The 17,213-nt window shown below is 34.0% G+C and overlaps 1 protein-coding gene across 1 annotated transcript; it reads left to right on the forward strand.

Annotated features, from left to right (window-relative positions):
• The first annotated feature begins 99 nt into the window (after nt 1-99).
• On the forward strand, nt 100-16,987 carry LOC125669820 (vasculin-like protein 1). Its single transcript, XM_048904622.2, has 13 exons — nt 100-274; nt 482-1,030; nt 4,300-4,411; nt 4,517-4,640; nt 5,428-5,612; nt 5,853-6,080; nt 6,252-6,318; nt 6,428-6,516; nt 7,878-7,985; nt 8,551-8,709; nt 9,150-9,247; nt 12,765-12,861; nt 13,206-16,987. The coding sequence occupies exons 3-13, from the start codon at nt 4,340-4,342 to the stop codon at nt 13,338-13,340; spliced, it is 1,362 nt and encodes a 453-aa protein (XP_048760579.2). The 5' UTR covers nt 100-274; nt 482-1,030; nt 4,300-4,339; the 3' UTR covers nt 13,341-16,987.
• The last annotated feature ends 226 nt before the right edge of the window (nt 16,988-17,213 follow it).

Raw genomic sequence — 17,213 nt, forward strand, 5'->3', positions numbered from 1 at the left:
GAGGAATATTCAGGTAAATTAATTATAGGTAATTTGTCGATTTATATGCAACAAAATCATTTTGAGAGTAAAAACATATTTAAGTTCAGAATTATTTTTTTTTCCGCGGTGAATTGTGGGTAAATTTGAACGCCATGTTTGTTTTCTGTTAAAAGTGGAATGTTTAGAGAGAGTGCCAAAATAGTGCTTATACTTTCGACTTCTTTATATCGAGAGCTTGACAGTTTCTTCAACTAATGATCAAGAAAATATAAGTTTGCATTTTATAATCAAAGTGAGTGATTTTTAACTATTTATTGATGAAAATATTGAAAGAAATCTGACGTAAACAGATTCTTAACCGTGTCCTCATGAATTGTGACATTATTATTTACACGGCGGGAAAATGTCTCTCAAGTACATATCAAATACATCTGTTCAATTATGTATATGTAAGGCATATGTACGATGTACGTACAAAAAAACTCATTTTGTTTTGCAGAAACATCTTTTTGTCTTGGAACGTAAACAGACCGTCAGCTAGCTTCAAGAGAATACTGTCAAGGCCATATAGTGAAAAAAGACCAGCTGGCGAAAATATGGCAGTTGTGATAGATTTTAACCTTTGATTATGGTTATACAGCTGTCCAAATCCGTTTCAAAGCTTATCTACATTCATTAACCCATTAATAAACTGGAAAATATGTAACAAACCATGGCCAGGTAGTTCATGTTTCAACAGTTTTGGACTGTTTTGTTTCTTATGAAGATTTGATTATAAATTGCTGAAATATAATTATGAGTACATGACTGTGGCTAAATAAATGAGCGAGGGTTATCCTCTGGGATAAGTGCCACGCCATTTGTCTCTGCGTGGTATGTTTGATTGCAGTCCAATGATTGACTAGTGGTTGAATCCGAGTGTTTGTGTTGTGAAAATACTGATCACTTTGTGCAAGTGCCTTAAATGTTGGAACTTTCTATGAAATTGTTAGAAGTGCATCTGAAAAAGAAACAGTCTTCTGAATTGTGGATACAGATTACGTTTAAGGTAAATATACAGCTTTCATACTGTAAGATATCGTAGATCATTTATGATTTAGAATTATTAGTTCTTTTTTAATCATGTAGTGTTATTGTAAAAAATTTCGATGAGGGGTTCATTTCCATGGCAGGGCAAAATTGAAGATCTTATTTACTTTTTAAAAAGAAAGCTGGCTGTGCACTATTTCATATAAATTTGTATGCTTGTATAGTGTAACAATGCATGGGGGTGGGAAATATTTATAGGAATTTCTGTCTCTTTCCATTTATCTGACATAAATTCTATTAAGGAAACTTGAGAACGGAGAAACATTCTACTTGTAAGTGGGGTTAATACTGTTTGTTCAAATTAAGTGTTACTCTTTTCTAGTGTAGTTATTAAAGTTATGTGTCTTTCACCTATCGAAGTTCAATTTTTCTTCATGGTAAATGGTTTAAATATTAACAGTGTGCGAAACTAACTTTAAAATCCTATAGACTTTTGGTCCATAGTCATTTCATTTCCTATAGACCACAACAAATTCCTATAGACCGAAATTTAACATGCAATATTCATTGTTATTAAAAAATAAATAATAGACACAAATTCGATTTGGTAATTCGTTCATAGTTTGATTATATTCTTTTTCAATTTCATGCACAAGCTTTCAATTAGAATTTCGTTTTCTTTTTATACTGGTATACTGGAATCGGGTTGTCCGTCCGTCTGTCTGTAGACGCAATGGTTTCCGGGCTCTAAAGCATTATCCTTTCCACCTACCGTCACCATATCATATATATGGACTACCCATGGGATGAAGATGTTCCCTATCGATTTTTGGGTCAAAAGGTCAAAGGTCAAGCACACTGGACATCGAAGTAGCAATATGGTTTGCGGGCTCTAAAGCGTTATCCTTTCCACCTACAGTCACCATATCATACATATGGACTACCCATGGGATGAAGATGTTCCCTATCGATTTTGGGGTCAAAAGGTCAAAGGTCACACGCACTGGACATCGAAGTAGCAATATGGTTCGGTTTGTCATGCCATTTGTTTTTTACACTCAGAAAAGAGGTAGTTTATACCTATTACCAACACCCTTTGGAAGATTGGGGTAAGCAGGGGGTATTCTTAGTGAGCATTGCTCACAGTACCTCTTGTTCATTCTGTTCCAGCTCAGTTTCACTGTCTGATTCTTCATCTAAGTCACTTCTACTACATTTCATTTTCTCATAATTTTGTGCGACTTTAGCCTTGCTGGAACTTGTTGTACTGACCGCCTTCTGTTTGATTCCAGGTTCCAAGGCGTGCACCTTCCGCATATTTTTAATCGTTCAAAAAAGGACTTTCCAAATTTGCACGAAAATGACGTACATTGAAGTAAATATCAAATTGATCCCCCCCCCTCTCCACCACCATTGAAAATAGTCTGATTCGAATGATTTGTAATTACATTGTGGAACATTTTATTACAGCTAAGGGGTGAACAGAAACATAAGCATAATAATGTATATAAACTGGTCCTGCTTCTCATATGTTTAATAAGTGGCGGGAAACCACTTTTTTTACTCAGAATTCCTATAGACAAGTCGGTCTATAGCTATTTCGATCGTTATAGATCGACTCGATTTTCTATAGACATTGTCTATCGGTCCATGGTTAATTTTGCACACTGTAATATATATATATATATATATTTGAAACTAACTTTTTATGTCATCAGTCCCGTCGTACTGATGGGGTATAATTTCAACCATTCCGCAGACAAATTTACCAGTCCACCAGAGTTTTCCAGAAATAATCAAACATATTTCGTTGATGTTATTTTAAAAATTGAAATATGTAATTCAACGCAATATGTCTCCGACAATATTGTAATACTTATGTGAGATTTAATTTACTAATCGGGTTCGCCTGATATTTACAGAGGAATACCAAATGCGCATTTAAGATTCATAAGTATATTTTCCAGAATGACGTTTTAGAAAATTGACCAGTCCCATTGGATTGACTAAAACAAATGTATGTCAGTCCGCCAGAATTTTAACCAGTCACGCACGGACTGACAGGCGTATGTTAATTTCGAGTCCTGACTTATATGTTAGTAGCTTTATTGCATTTAAGCTCAGGATCAGTATTCTATAAATCTGTTGGTGTGACAAAAAATGTTGGGTAACTTTAAATATTATTGTGCTAACGTTAAATTAGTGTGTATAGTAAAACAAAGAATTCCAAATCTAAAGATAGATCTTCAAGTGAGGAACCCATTACCTCTGACCATCCTGACAGTGAGAAAAGTCTTTCAATGGAAACCAATTCCAAGAAGAGATTTACTTTTATTTCAGAGAATGATAAAAAAACAAATGTATTAGAAAATGTTGATGATTAAGTTCTGATGATTCAGAGGAGGAAAAAAAATTCTACCTTCAGCCACCACTGGAGACAGATCTATATTGACTTCCTTTGATAAAATCTGACTAGGACAAAGTCTGGGTCAAGGCTTTACTTGAATATGATATTTCCATCTTTCTTTACCATAAAAACCAGGAAATTGAAGTCTGCTTAAAAATCAGGACATATTTTTATTGAAGTGGTTTCCTCAATTTCAACCAAATATCGCTGTTTTTGCCAATGTGAATGGTCCTGGTCATTAAAATCAATGTTTTAAAAAAGAAAATCCCTGATTGATTTCTAGCATGCATATAATTGTTTTCAAACCGATAACAAGAATCCTTTACTAGATAGTCATCAAACTTCAAAGGCATATTAATTAGTGGTTACTAGTAAATTATCCATATTGGTTTCCAGGGTATAAGATTTTAATTTGGGATGGAAAAGTTCCATGATAGTTGTATAATTGTCATGGTCCATTGTGCTCTTATTACATTTTTTGATATGATTTTGATTCTTTGAGGGAAGTTTGAACCGTCAGAATTTACTGGTCAGGAGTAATTCTGTGCAATTGATGTAGGATATGTGTAAATTACACAAATGAAGCACACATTCTTATCCTATGATAACGAAACAATTTTCAAATTCAGTGATATTAGAAATTTTAGATTTTCTTTTAAGCTGTTTGATGATCAAATTTATTTTATTCGAAAGTGAAAAAGCATACTAGCCATAGCATTGTTCTGTGATTTTTGACATCTCAAACTTCCTAGTATTAAGCACTCTTTTTCTGTCAGAAATATTGCACATGTAGACAAGCAAAACCCTCTGTCATTTTTAGATGATTAGTAACATTAATTTATGAGTATATCTCATAATCTGTCATGATTTTTATTTTTTAGAAAAATTTCCACAGACCTTCATCATCATCATCATGATGTGATGGCAGCACATAACGCTCCCAAGCACGACTTTGCACCAGCCTGGCTCAAGATTCCGTCACAAGAGAATCCCGTGAGTGTAGTTGTTTTACTATGTACAGTTTGTGACAAATTGTCAGGGCATTTGGGCATACCAGTTGTTGTTGAGACTGATTTTAATAATTTTTTCTCCCCACAGAAGCCAGCAGGGCCTAAAACGATAGAGAATGATAAATCTGCAAGAACACGTCCTAACTATTACAACAGACATCAAAGCTACGCAGAACTTCATAGACAAAACTCATTCGAAAACTATTATGATGGTAATGTTATACATAAATAGAATAAAGTATTTGTGTGTTTATTATGTATTAGACTTTGATATGCAAACTTTATCCCTAGACATGCAGTTATTGTTGATATTTGATAAATGAAACTTATAATTCTTTATTTGATACATGCATCAAATAAAGAATTATAAGTTTTATTTCCTATCATTTAATTATGTTTTTGAAATAGAAAAACAAATAGTTTCTCTCATCAAAAAGCTTCAATTAACGTTTTTGAAATGGCAAGTAGGAATACCTATATGTAACAATGAAAACAACAACAAAACTGGCTGTGCGGTCAGGTCAGGTAGAGTTTTCATTGTATTTTATTTTTCATAAAAAATAAAGATAGAAAAAAAAAAAACACATAAAAACTTATGATTATGAAACCATAGATATAGTTTGTAAATGTCTAGGTAATTGATTCTTGGCCAATTGGAATATAAAAAACAATGGATGCAGGAGGCAATTTCTAAATCATTCATGATTGCCTGTTGCAGAGTAACATTCTTGGAACTTATGTAAGAATTGGTTGTATGACTCATTAATTACACAATATTCATGATAAGAATATTTTTACTTGATATGGGGAATAGTTCACAACATAAAGCAAGTTATATGTATTTTATTTTGATAGGTTGCTACTATAGACAGGTTTTGAGTATATGCTGAGGTTTCTGTGCAGAGCTCATAAAGTAAATTAGTTTGTTGTCCTAGGTAAAGTTTAAAATTTTTATCTTGCTATTGGTAATTTTAGTGATGTGGTTGGTTGTTTTTACAGGTAAAAGACGAGGCCCTCCTAGACACCACTCAGTAGATGATGATTTTTACCCCTACCCTCCCTATGGTCACTATGGCTATTACAATGGCTATGGCATGCACTACAACTCCAATCCATCCATCTTCAGACCTCCCCCAAACAGAGAGGCCAAATATCCCCAGCACCCCAATATGCGTTATAGCCAGGTATGAGATGGGGATACACTTGATAGTAAACAACAATGTAGACTTACAGTTCACACACCTAGCTATTAGATAGGACATACCTTATAACTTAATGAAAGAATGCAGTGGACTGAGCAGAGAAAAATTTAATGTGATTTGGGGCAATCAGATGATGAGTCATTCCTTTCTCCTCTTAAAGGGATAGACCATAAAATACTCTTCATGGGGGTCATAGATTGAATATGTAAGTTTGTGTTGTAGATGAATGGTGCCTATCCAGGATACTATGATCTATATGCTGGTCCATTTGATTACTATGGAGAGCAGCCATTCTTTAGTAGTTATCCCAGCAACAGAAACTCCAAGAAAAGTCATTACGAGAAGGAAGGAAGATCAAATTCTAAGGAAGGAAAAGACAAAGATGCTAATGAGAAATCTAAGACCAAGGATGATGAGGATGGAGAAAAGCCCTCATTTCAAGAGGATTTTGTTAGTATATTGGTCTATATAAGTCAGGTGTATCTGCATGGTATCTAACTATGCTAAAAGTGAATCATATGTTTGGCTACAAATGAAATGTACAATATCATAAATGTGGATCTAAAATTATCTGAAGAATTTGTGTTTTGCAATTATAATTATGTTTGTTATTTCTTTTAGCCTTCACTCAATGGAGATGAAAACAATGAAAAAACCAACAAGATAGCAAATGGTGGAAGTGTTTGGGGTAATGCATATTCTATTAGGAAATATAGAGATTTTTCAAACACACTAATGTATCTGAAATTCTAAACTATAAAAGAAGTTAATGGTCTATATGAAATTTCTATTTGTAGAACATCCTCCTCATGGGAAAAATAATACTTCAAAATTTGGAGATCGTGGACCATCATCCAACATTTATAAATCACTTGTGCCAAATAAGGTAACAGCTATGTGATACTGGAGACACACTTTTTAGGTCACCTGAGTCACTCAGGTGACCTGATTCAATCTGTTTTCGTCTCTCGCCATGCGTCAGTCTTAAACTTTCAAACATTTTTAACTGTTCTCTCGAATTGCTGATTCAATTCTAACTAAATTTGATACATGCATGTAGCATCTATGGGTAAAGGGAAACAAAAATTGTAAATTTTACGGACCCGAGGGCCTGGGGAGGGATGGGGCCAAAACAATCAAAATTAATGCAGTCTTCAAAATTCTTCTTTACTCCTGGACATCAAGCTGTCAAATTGTTTGCATGAATATAATAAACCATGATCCTTCTACCCAAATTGCTAAATACATTACCCCTAGGATTAGGGTTCAAGCCCCAGAGTGGGCCTAAGTTGGACATGTTTTGAAAATACATTTTACACTGTATCTTAGAAAAAACTTCTTTACTTCTGGATATCAAAGAGGCAAAATATTTGCATGATTTGAATGAGTATTCAAGCCTTTACCAAAGTTGTGAAATTCATGACCCCTGGGTTTAGTGTTAAGGCTCCAGGGTGGAACTAATATCTTTGAAAATCTTTCCTTTTGAAATTAAGGTGATAAAATGTTTGCATGATTATAATGAGTACGGAATCCTCTACCAAACTTGTAATTTGTAGGTACGTTCACCTCACAAGACCAGATCTGGATACATCACTACACCCAATCAAAACATGTTTAGGTTATGTAAACTGTCAATCATTCACAATGCATGATAATCACCAATAAGTAACCTCAAAAGTCATGATTGCATGATGATATTCTGAGGTGATACTTACAGTTAATGGTTGAAGGAGTTCAAGCAAGTTTAATGTTGTCCATGAATATAATTCAAGCTAAATTACTTTTGGTATTATTGGTACCGTTAAGCTAAAACAGGTACATGTATGATGAAACAAATGAAAATATTTATTTAATTTCACCACATACAAATAAGTGGAATTAGCAAACAAAAGTTTGTCTACATTGATACTGTTATATCCATATTCCTGTCATATATTGGTATGGCGTTTCCATCTCCCATCTCTGTCATTGCCAAATTATTAAGCTTTGCTCATAACAAGACAGGATCATCAAATTATGTCAGTGGATGTATATAGATGAAGGTTTATTTAGTTTTTAGAGAAAGTCAAGGTGACCTTATTGCTGGATTCAATAATGTTATTAAAATAAGTTTTGGATCGTATCTTGTACCTTGTGAGCCCCAGGAACTAAAACACCGTATGATTTAAGAAAAATTTGTACCATAATAACTTTTTCTGTATAGAAAAAGCCTAGTTGGTTTTATTGATGTACAATTACATGTTGTAGCTCCAGGGTTCTGTGAATAGGAAACCAAAGGAGAATGTCCGCTTTAATGGAGGATTTGCAAGTAGCAGCAAACCACTAACACCACCCGGAGTGACCCCGAGTAAAGAGGTAAGCCTGTGACCTTATTAAATCTTAGTGCACATACTGTTTCTTTTATGTCAATGGGATGAATCTCTGCATGTCTGTGGCATGGAAAGTAAATTTTGCAATCATTCTTCCTTACAAACATTTATTGTCTTCAACCACTCGCCATCTATTGTAACTTTTGAACTAGAATTGAGAGATCTGTATTATTTAGTGGGTGTAATTACTGTGCTGAGGCATTAGATAATGTCCTATTTTAGACTTTGTGACCTTGACCTCTGAGTGAAAATTTCAACATTGCCCATATTTTTTTAGCTTTAAGGAAGGGGGATTTTATCTGATTAAGTGGATGTATACCTCATTCCAGTGATTTACATCATTTGAATTTGTAACTTTGGTTCTGCTATCACCAGGGTCATTTGTTTTTGTGATTCCATGGCAAAGGTGGATTTATTGGTGAACTTGAAAGGCACAAAATTGAAAAACACCATGATATGGTAGATAATCATCTCAGGGTAACCTTTGGAACATACCTTGCTGTTGATTCAGTGATTGTATGACTTCTATAATGTAGCCATTACTTCTGTAGGGATCACGACAGTCTCCCACTCCACCCATGGAGATCCTGAACACACGGCTTGTCACTCAGCCAAGGAATCTTGGGGACAAGAAAAGTGAATTTCTTAGGGCTCTGCGACGAGAAAATTCAGGGTATTCACCAGAAGATACACAAAGAACTGGAGGAAAGGTGGGAAGAATTGGGTTCAGATAAAAGATAAAGCACCTTTTACTGGCATGCTTTGAATATCCTGGAGATTTGCAAGCATCCTTCCTCACAAACATTTGTTGTCATTAACCACTCACCATATTCATACACAAGGTGTAAATAATTATTTGCTCTTGAATATTGCTCCTTATAAATAGGTTTCTAGTTTTCATGAAAAAATAGTTTGAGACAAAAGATTTTGGCACTGCTTCATTAATATAGTATTTTTCTTTAAAAGGCATAGAAGTTTGATGTATGGCTATTGTAAACTCTAAGAAGAAGAGGATTTCTTTACTATAATACTTTTCAGATCAAAATTCCTCTCTTCTGTCAGTTTGATCTTGGGCCAAGTTAAACTTATGCTCAGAACACTTCCACAGACTTTGTAGTGACTTGTGTTTAACTCTGATTTTAAATGGCAGGGTGAGGGTTTGGATACAGTCACGAATGGCATCAGTGACCTGGGAATGGATGACAACCAAGAGGGCCTTCTATCAAGTTCTTTGGAAGCTGAACAAAGGTAGAACTTTTTCCCTCTAAAATTTTCCTTTTTATGCCCCTGTAACCAGAGTTATGTTTTTTGGTCTTATCCTTGGCCATACCTTTGAATGGTTAGTGTTAGAGCTTTCATATTTCACATGTGTATTCCTTGTGACAAGACCTTTCTTTGGGTACCAAAGTTTTTTACCTCATGACCTTGACCTCCGAGTTTAACCTACTTTTGAAAAACTTTACCCTTGGCCATTATCAATATTGCTGCTAAACGGAAGCATCAGTGTTTCCCAAACTCATCTTGTTCAGCATTTCTATTGAAAAGGTATTACATTTTTAATCAAGGGCTGTTAGATAGTTAAGTTTTGGAGTTGATGTGACATTACTGTAATAGAAGACCATTTTATGTGATATTAACAATGTTACTGAAGTGACCTATAATTTTTATCATTTTTGGTATACAATAATCATTTCAAAAACATGTAATGGGCAACTTTATGTTCTCGAGCACATGGATTATATAAGGAGATTTTGTATTGGTAAATCTGTTTCAGTTTAGGAATTGCTCTGATTTCAATTCATCTGGGACAGGTGCTTTGAATGTCCATTTAAAATCAGGCATATCTTTATAATATCATTTGCACACTGCAGTGAAAGCATCCACAATTTGTTTTTCCCAAATTATTGCTATAAAAATGTACAAACATTTCAACATATACGGTGATCAATCTTTGCCATTTATGGATTGTACTTTGTTCAGTTTTGAGTTTCTTTTTAGGTCACCTGAGTCACTTACATGTAGGTGACCTAATGCAATGCATTTGTCGTTTGTTGTCCATCATGCGCTAACAAATGAACGTTTTTAACTTCTTGATAATGACTATTCCAGTTCTTAATTAACCAAATTAACCAATTTTCAAAAATCTTCTCTACAACTGCATATCTGTAAGAAAAACAAAATGTATAGTCATGTAGAGCAGGAATGCCTCTACCAAAATTATAAATTTCATGGGATTCCTGGTGTAGAGGTACTAACTCCAGGTTTGGGCCAAACTTGGTATATAGTGTTTATGTGTAAAACATTTAAATAACATCTTTAATGCTATTGATACTAAATTGAAACTAAATAGATATTAAGAAGGAACAGGTAGCCTTTTACCATAATTGTAAATTTCATGATCCTAAGGATGGGGGGTTTTGGTGCCAGGGTTAGGTCAAAATGGTTACGGTGATTACCATTTGAAAACTTTTTAACTTCTTGATAATTTCTCTTCCAATTCTTTTCAAATTTTGTATGAAGCATCTCTTGGACAAGGGGGGACATAAATTGTCAATTTCAGGACTCCTACACCCCAGGTGCCTTAGGGTAGGGCAAAAATTTATTAATTTTCAAAAATCTCTTCTACAACTGCACATTTTTAAGGAAAACTAAATGCATAGTCATGTAGAGCATGAAGACATCTACTTAAATTTTTTAATTTCATGATCCCCGAGGTAGAGAATCTTGACTCCAGGGTGGAGCCAAACTTGGTATACTGTTTATGTGTAAACCATTTAAAGCATATTTTCTTTAATACTGAATTGAAACTTAGTAGATATTTAGAAGAAGGTAGTCCTTTACAAAAAATGTTAATTTTAAGGGGGTAGTGGTTTGGGTTCCAGGTAAGGGCCAAAATTATTATAGTGATTATTTATCATTTGCAAAACTGATTTAATTTTGCTTATAATAACTAAATGCAGATTTAGGATATAAAGCAAAAAAGGATGTACCAAAATTGTGAATTTCACACCCCAGGGTTTCAACTCTAGGGCTGGTCCAAAATAGTCATGTTATGTTAATGTATAATAAATGATGTGAAGTCCTATCCCTTGGGGCTAGTGATACTTTTAACTAATACTTGGGTGACTGATAAGGCCTGTGCACCTCTTGTTATAATCAATCTATGGTCAGAAGAGTGTTACCTGCTCATTCTTAAATGTTTGTTGTGCATTTCATTCATTCTACATTAATTAATGTTATAACATTCCATTCAAACATAGCGCCAAATAAATTTTATTTTGGAAATCATATACATCCACAATTTAGAATCAATAGAAAATTGACCCCTGTCTGATTTTTATGCCCCCCTTTGAAAAAGAGGGGGCATATTGTTTTGCACCTTTCGGTCAGTCTGTCGGTCGGTCGGTCTGTAGACCATGTGTTGTCCGCTCAATATCTTGAGAACCATTCACTTGATGATAATGATATTTCATATGTGGGTTAGTTATGAGTAGAAGAGGATCCCTATTGTTTTTCAGGTCAAAGGTCAAGGGTCAATCTACTCTGGACATAGGAATATAATGTCCGCTCAATATCTTGAGAACCCCTTGGCACACTGGTACATCCTAAGGAGTAGATGACCCCTATTGATTTTGAGGTCATATGGTCAAAGGTCAAGGGTCAAACTGGGCATAGGAATATACTGACCATTCAATGTCTAGAGAACCCTTTGCTTGACAGACATCAAACTTGGTACGCCAGTACATCTTCAGAAGAAGATGACCCCCATTGATTTTGAGGTCACATGGTCAAAGGTCAAGGGTCAAACTGGACATAGGAATATACTGTCCGTTAAATATCTCGAGAACCCTTTGCTTGACAGACATCAAACTTGATACACTGGTACATCTTCAAGAGAAGATGACCCCTATTGATTTTGAGGTCACATGGTCAAAGGTCAAGGGTCAAACTTGACATGGGAATATACTGTCTGCTCAGTATCTTGAGAACCCTTTTCTTGACAGACATCAAACTTGGTACACTGGTACGACTTCAGGAGAAGACGACCACCATTGATTTTGAGGTCACATGGTCAAAGGTCAAGGGTCACACTAGACAGGAATATACTGTCCGTTCAATATTTTGAGATCCCTTCGCTTGACAGACATCAAACTTGGTACACTGGTACATCTTCAGGAGAAAATTACCCCTATTTATTTTGAGGTCACATGTTTAAAGGTCAAGGGTCAAACTGGACATTGGAATATACTGTCTGCTCCATATCTTGAGAACCCTTTGCTTGACAGGCATTAAACTTGGTACACTGGTACATCTTCAGGAGAAGATGACACCTATTGATTTTGAGGTCGTGTGGTCAAAGGTCAAGGGTTAAACTGTACATAGGAGTATACTGTCCGCTCAATATCTTGAGAACCCTTTGCTTGACAGACATCAAACTTGGTACACTGGTACATCTTCAGGAGTTGATGACCCCTATTGATTTTTAGGTCACATGGTCAATCCACTCTTGACATGGGAAGATATTGTCTGCTCAATATTTTGAATTGATGATACTACTCTCAATTAAATGATGTGTGTGTGTATAACCCTTTTCAATTTTGCACCATGGGGGGCATATGTGTTTTACAAACATCTCTTGTTACATGAACATCCTTGTAACAATCTCATGGTTTAGTATATCTTGATAAGGTTTTATATGTATATTTCTTGATAAATGATTATTTGAAGGTTACCTTGATAGATTTTGTTTGATATATAATTTTAGGTTGCTGAAGGAAATGGGATGGACTGAAAGTGATGAAGAGGAGTATGTGATCACGGAAGATGAGAAAAAAGAGTTCCAAGACAGATGCTCTAAACAGGTTTGTACATTGGAGAGATTGATATCTTATTATGCCCCCCTTTGAAAAAGAGGGGGCATATTGTTTTGCACCTTTTCAATTTTGCACCATGGGGGGCATATGTGTTTTACAAACATCTCTTGTTTTTATTTTTTGAATGGGGTAAATTTGATAGTAATTAAATGCAAGTTCAGGCACAAACAATTTATTTGTACATGTATAGCAATTTCTCAATCTGTTTGCACCAAGTAGTAAGTTGTGTTACCTTAAAATACATTTTAACAGTCTCTTCTTTAGAAAGTTTTACTGCACCTTGAGAGAAGAGAGCCTTCAACTCATTAACAATGTATAAATTTGTTTTGCAGACCACAATTCAAAAAAATAATGGCAGGTTGCAGAAAGCTCTCAGCCCAAAACATGTTCCAATTTATCAGCCCAATGTTCTGGAACTTAATGACACTATATCCTCATCCGATTCCGACACTGACGACAACGCATGATAAGGGAGCCTTCCACTTCATCCTCATCACACATATCTTGTGCCACAAGTCATGCACTGGGTGCATTGTCTACCCAACTGTCTCTGCTAGTCCAGTGAATTTTCTTCTCGTGAAGGATTTATTTCTGTAGATAAAACTAAAACAAGCACTTTTTGCTGTTATGGCAATGTCATTAATCATTGATATATGATAAACATATTTAGGAGGAGTGAATTTGTACAAGATTTATTCCTTGATTTTGACAAATATATAAGCATGTGGAAATTAGTAATGTCTTGTTTGATTTGGTGGGGTTTATTGAGCTCAGATGTACATGGAACAGATAAATAATGGATAGATTTCAGGAGCATATCATATATGATTAAATCTGATTTTTGGATTTAGAATTTTACATGCTATTTTTCTACCCTTAGCTCATTCTTTTGGAATGTGGAATAATTTTGGAATATAGTTGAGTATTTTGGCTTTGATAAAACACATTTTCAAATTATTTTTAAAATCTTGCCTACACATCAAAATGTAAATATATTTATATACATGTATCTTGAATTTTCCTTCTTTTTTTTTCAATTTTCACATGTATTATTTTGTACACATTGAGAGGGAATCTTGTAGAATTTCAGGCATTTTGAAATAGCATCTAAGTCAAACTATATCATTATCACTTTGCTCAAATACATATAAAGCACATTGATTATAACTTTGCATGAATTATTGCCAGGCATGATTGATATCAGCTTTAAGAAGTACTGAAAACATAGTCATAACGTGCTCAAATTTCCATGTTGAACTTAATTTTGCATGATGCAAAATTTGAACGGTTTCTGGTGTATTGAATTGTTTGAATTGAATCTTGTTTTGAGAAATGGTTAAGATTTATCCTACATAGTGTATTTTAATTATGTTTGTATTTTATGATGTGATGGAATAATCTGTAGGTTTTCAATACTGGGTAATTAAGAAAAAAATTGTATATTTTTGTTTTTGGTCCAAAAAAAATTAATGCCATAATGGGGAAAAAATTCCTTTATAATGCATGCTATTATATTTTATAGTTCCGTATAAATGTTCCCTGTTCATAATTTCTACTGCCCTAATGAGAGAGTTGTGTAAAACTTGGTGTTACATAAACGTGAACTGGTGATGTTACAGATTCTAATATCAGTAATTAGGGAATTATCATACGGTTATAGGTGTTGTACCTTACTTGATTTGCTAGAAGATGCGTGTACCATGCTGATATTGCAATCAACATATACCATACAATACAGAACTTGAAATTTTTTTACAAGAATTGGTATTTGGAGACCAAAATTGAAAAATGATCCACGAAAGACATGTTAGAGGTTTTGACCTATGCCTTGATAAATAGAGTTTTAGGGCAGAGCCATATTTCTTTTTGTGGCAATATTTTTTTCTGATTTGTTAATGTCAAGTGATTGTGAAGAGTTTAGTCCTTGTTAGTTCAGCATATCTGATTGTTAAAGTTATGAATGAAAGATTATTTTTGTAGCAAAACATTGTTTGAAGGAGTAGTAAAATAACTGTTATCCATTTTATTGAAATGACCAAGGCCCGACAGTATTTTGTAGAACTTGGTGGGTTTTTTATATATGACAGAAATCTTAGAAGTACAGTATTAATGTATAAACATATATTTTTGTCACTGAAATGTTCGTTTAGCTTGCTGGATGAATGCAATATTTTATCAACTTAAAGTAGCAGCCCACCTAAGAAATCATGCAATATTGAATAAACTATTTATCATAAAAGTGCCCACAAATTATTTTTTTAATATTTTATAGTACTATTGATATACATCACAATAATCATAGTTATTGATAAACTGTTGGCACAGGAATGATAATTGACAGAAAGTTTCTGAAAGTATATAGTTATCTGTCCTTTATTTAAAAAATAAAAAGAAATTGACAACTTTTAAGAGCTATCTTGCTTGCACAATAGCCATACTACAAACCAGTTAAATTTTTGGTACTTGAGGAACAAAATGTTAGGGAAAACATTAATATATTATCTTTTCATTGGTAAATTACATCTACATGATGATACTTACTTGGACTGCTACTTAAAACAGTTCTTTCATTTGCAAGAAAATGGCAGCAGTATATGATTTTTTTTAAAAACCAAACACCCATAAATCATTACACATTACTCTTGAAATATATTTGAATGCACACATTTTATTTATTCAAAGACTAAATGAAATATATCTCAGTCTCTCAGTGAACCATTATATAAGGCAATTATTTTATTAATGGTGTATTTTCTTGGATTCTGTCTGGTAAACGCAACATGTAAAGCTTGAGATTTGGTGGTGCATCAATGACAGTTCTATAAAATGTATGCATGTATTGTACACAACCTTATGCTGAGTTTTGACATACAGAAGTACTGTGTTATCTTCGCTCTGTGGAAGCACAAACTTGTAGTATACATCACATATTTCACAGACCTCACTTTTGTAGCCATGTTATTTTTGTACCACGTAGTTATTGTGAAGTTTTAAATTGGAACATGACCTCACTGATAAGGGTATGTAAATTGAACTATGCAAGGATAGTGATAGGGCATGATGACGGAGCCTTTGTTGAAATTGGAGAGTCTTTGTCACAAAATGAAAACTTTGAAAGTTATTAATGATGCTACTGTTTAGTAAGCTCCACAATATAATATAAAGGGCAGACATAAGCTGTGCTAATGTTTTGCTGTAATGTCTTGTTCAAAGTTTACTTCAAAAACGTTTTCATCAATTTTAGTTTTCTTCCCTTCATGGGTTTGATGATTAGGTGAAAATCCCTTAATTTACCACAAGAGATGGTTTATATTTTTCTTTTATTTTTTATGATATACATATTCTTATCAGAAATTCAGGTACAATTGTATAACCAATGGAAATTTACTGATCTCCTCTATTAATTTACAAATACTGCTGCCGTGATGTTTAATTTTTTCCTCCTGTCTGTCCACCTCTGAATAGGAACAATTATATATGAACCAGTACATGTATTTTAAAAGTTTTTATTGTGATAAAATAATTGACATGTAAAAACATAACCACTTCATGAATCTACATTGCCAATTTGTTTTACCCATTACAAATAATGCCAATTTGTTTTACCCATTACATATAATTTAAGCACTTGGCACATTTTCCCAAACAATTATGTTGACACAAGATGACTAATACAGACAGTGGACTGGAGCACAAAACTTACATGTACATGGGCTATGATAAGTGGTCCAACAGATCTGATGCTATAAATCACATTATGCAGTTTTGTTTCTATTTCTGTGGGTTTTTTTTAAAACAACATGTTTTTGATAAGTTCAACATTCTATCAGTGTGGTACGGAGGTTGAGTTTGTATCTTATGACCGTTGGTTGATGGTTGGGTTTGATTGGTTCCCTTCATTTTTAATTTTTGTAGCAATAGGTTCGAGTCCTGTTTATAATCAGGTAAATAAGACTTTTCTAAGGATATCCCCTGGTGAACAGAGGGCCATATTTTTTTTTTTCTTGATTACCAATCAGAAGAAAATTTGTACATCTAGTTTAAAGATGTTTATACAGGTTTTATTTTTGCTTCACTGCAGCTATTTCATATGGAAATAAAAGACTGCAATTTGCACCGTTGTTTGTTCTCTTTGCTGTATGTACATGGCTTTTACATTTAAAAGGAATTGGAGAATAGCACGTATTTATGGGCATTTTATTGGGTGTTGCTAAAACACGGAACGGAATCGTAATTTAAGAATAAGAATGATTAATGTAGCCAAGATAATACCAAAAATCGGAAGAAAATACTTATTGTGAATAAAATCAAAATTTTGGGAATTTGTTTACAAGAGGTAA

The sequence above is a fragment of the Ostrea edulis genome, chromosome 4 (assembly GCF_947568905.1).
Source record: "Ostrea edulis chromosome 4, xbOstEdul1.1, whole genome shotgun sequence".
Taxonomy (NCBI): Eukaryota; Metazoa; Mollusca; class Bivalvia; order Ostreida; family Ostreidae; genus Ostrea; species Ostrea edulis.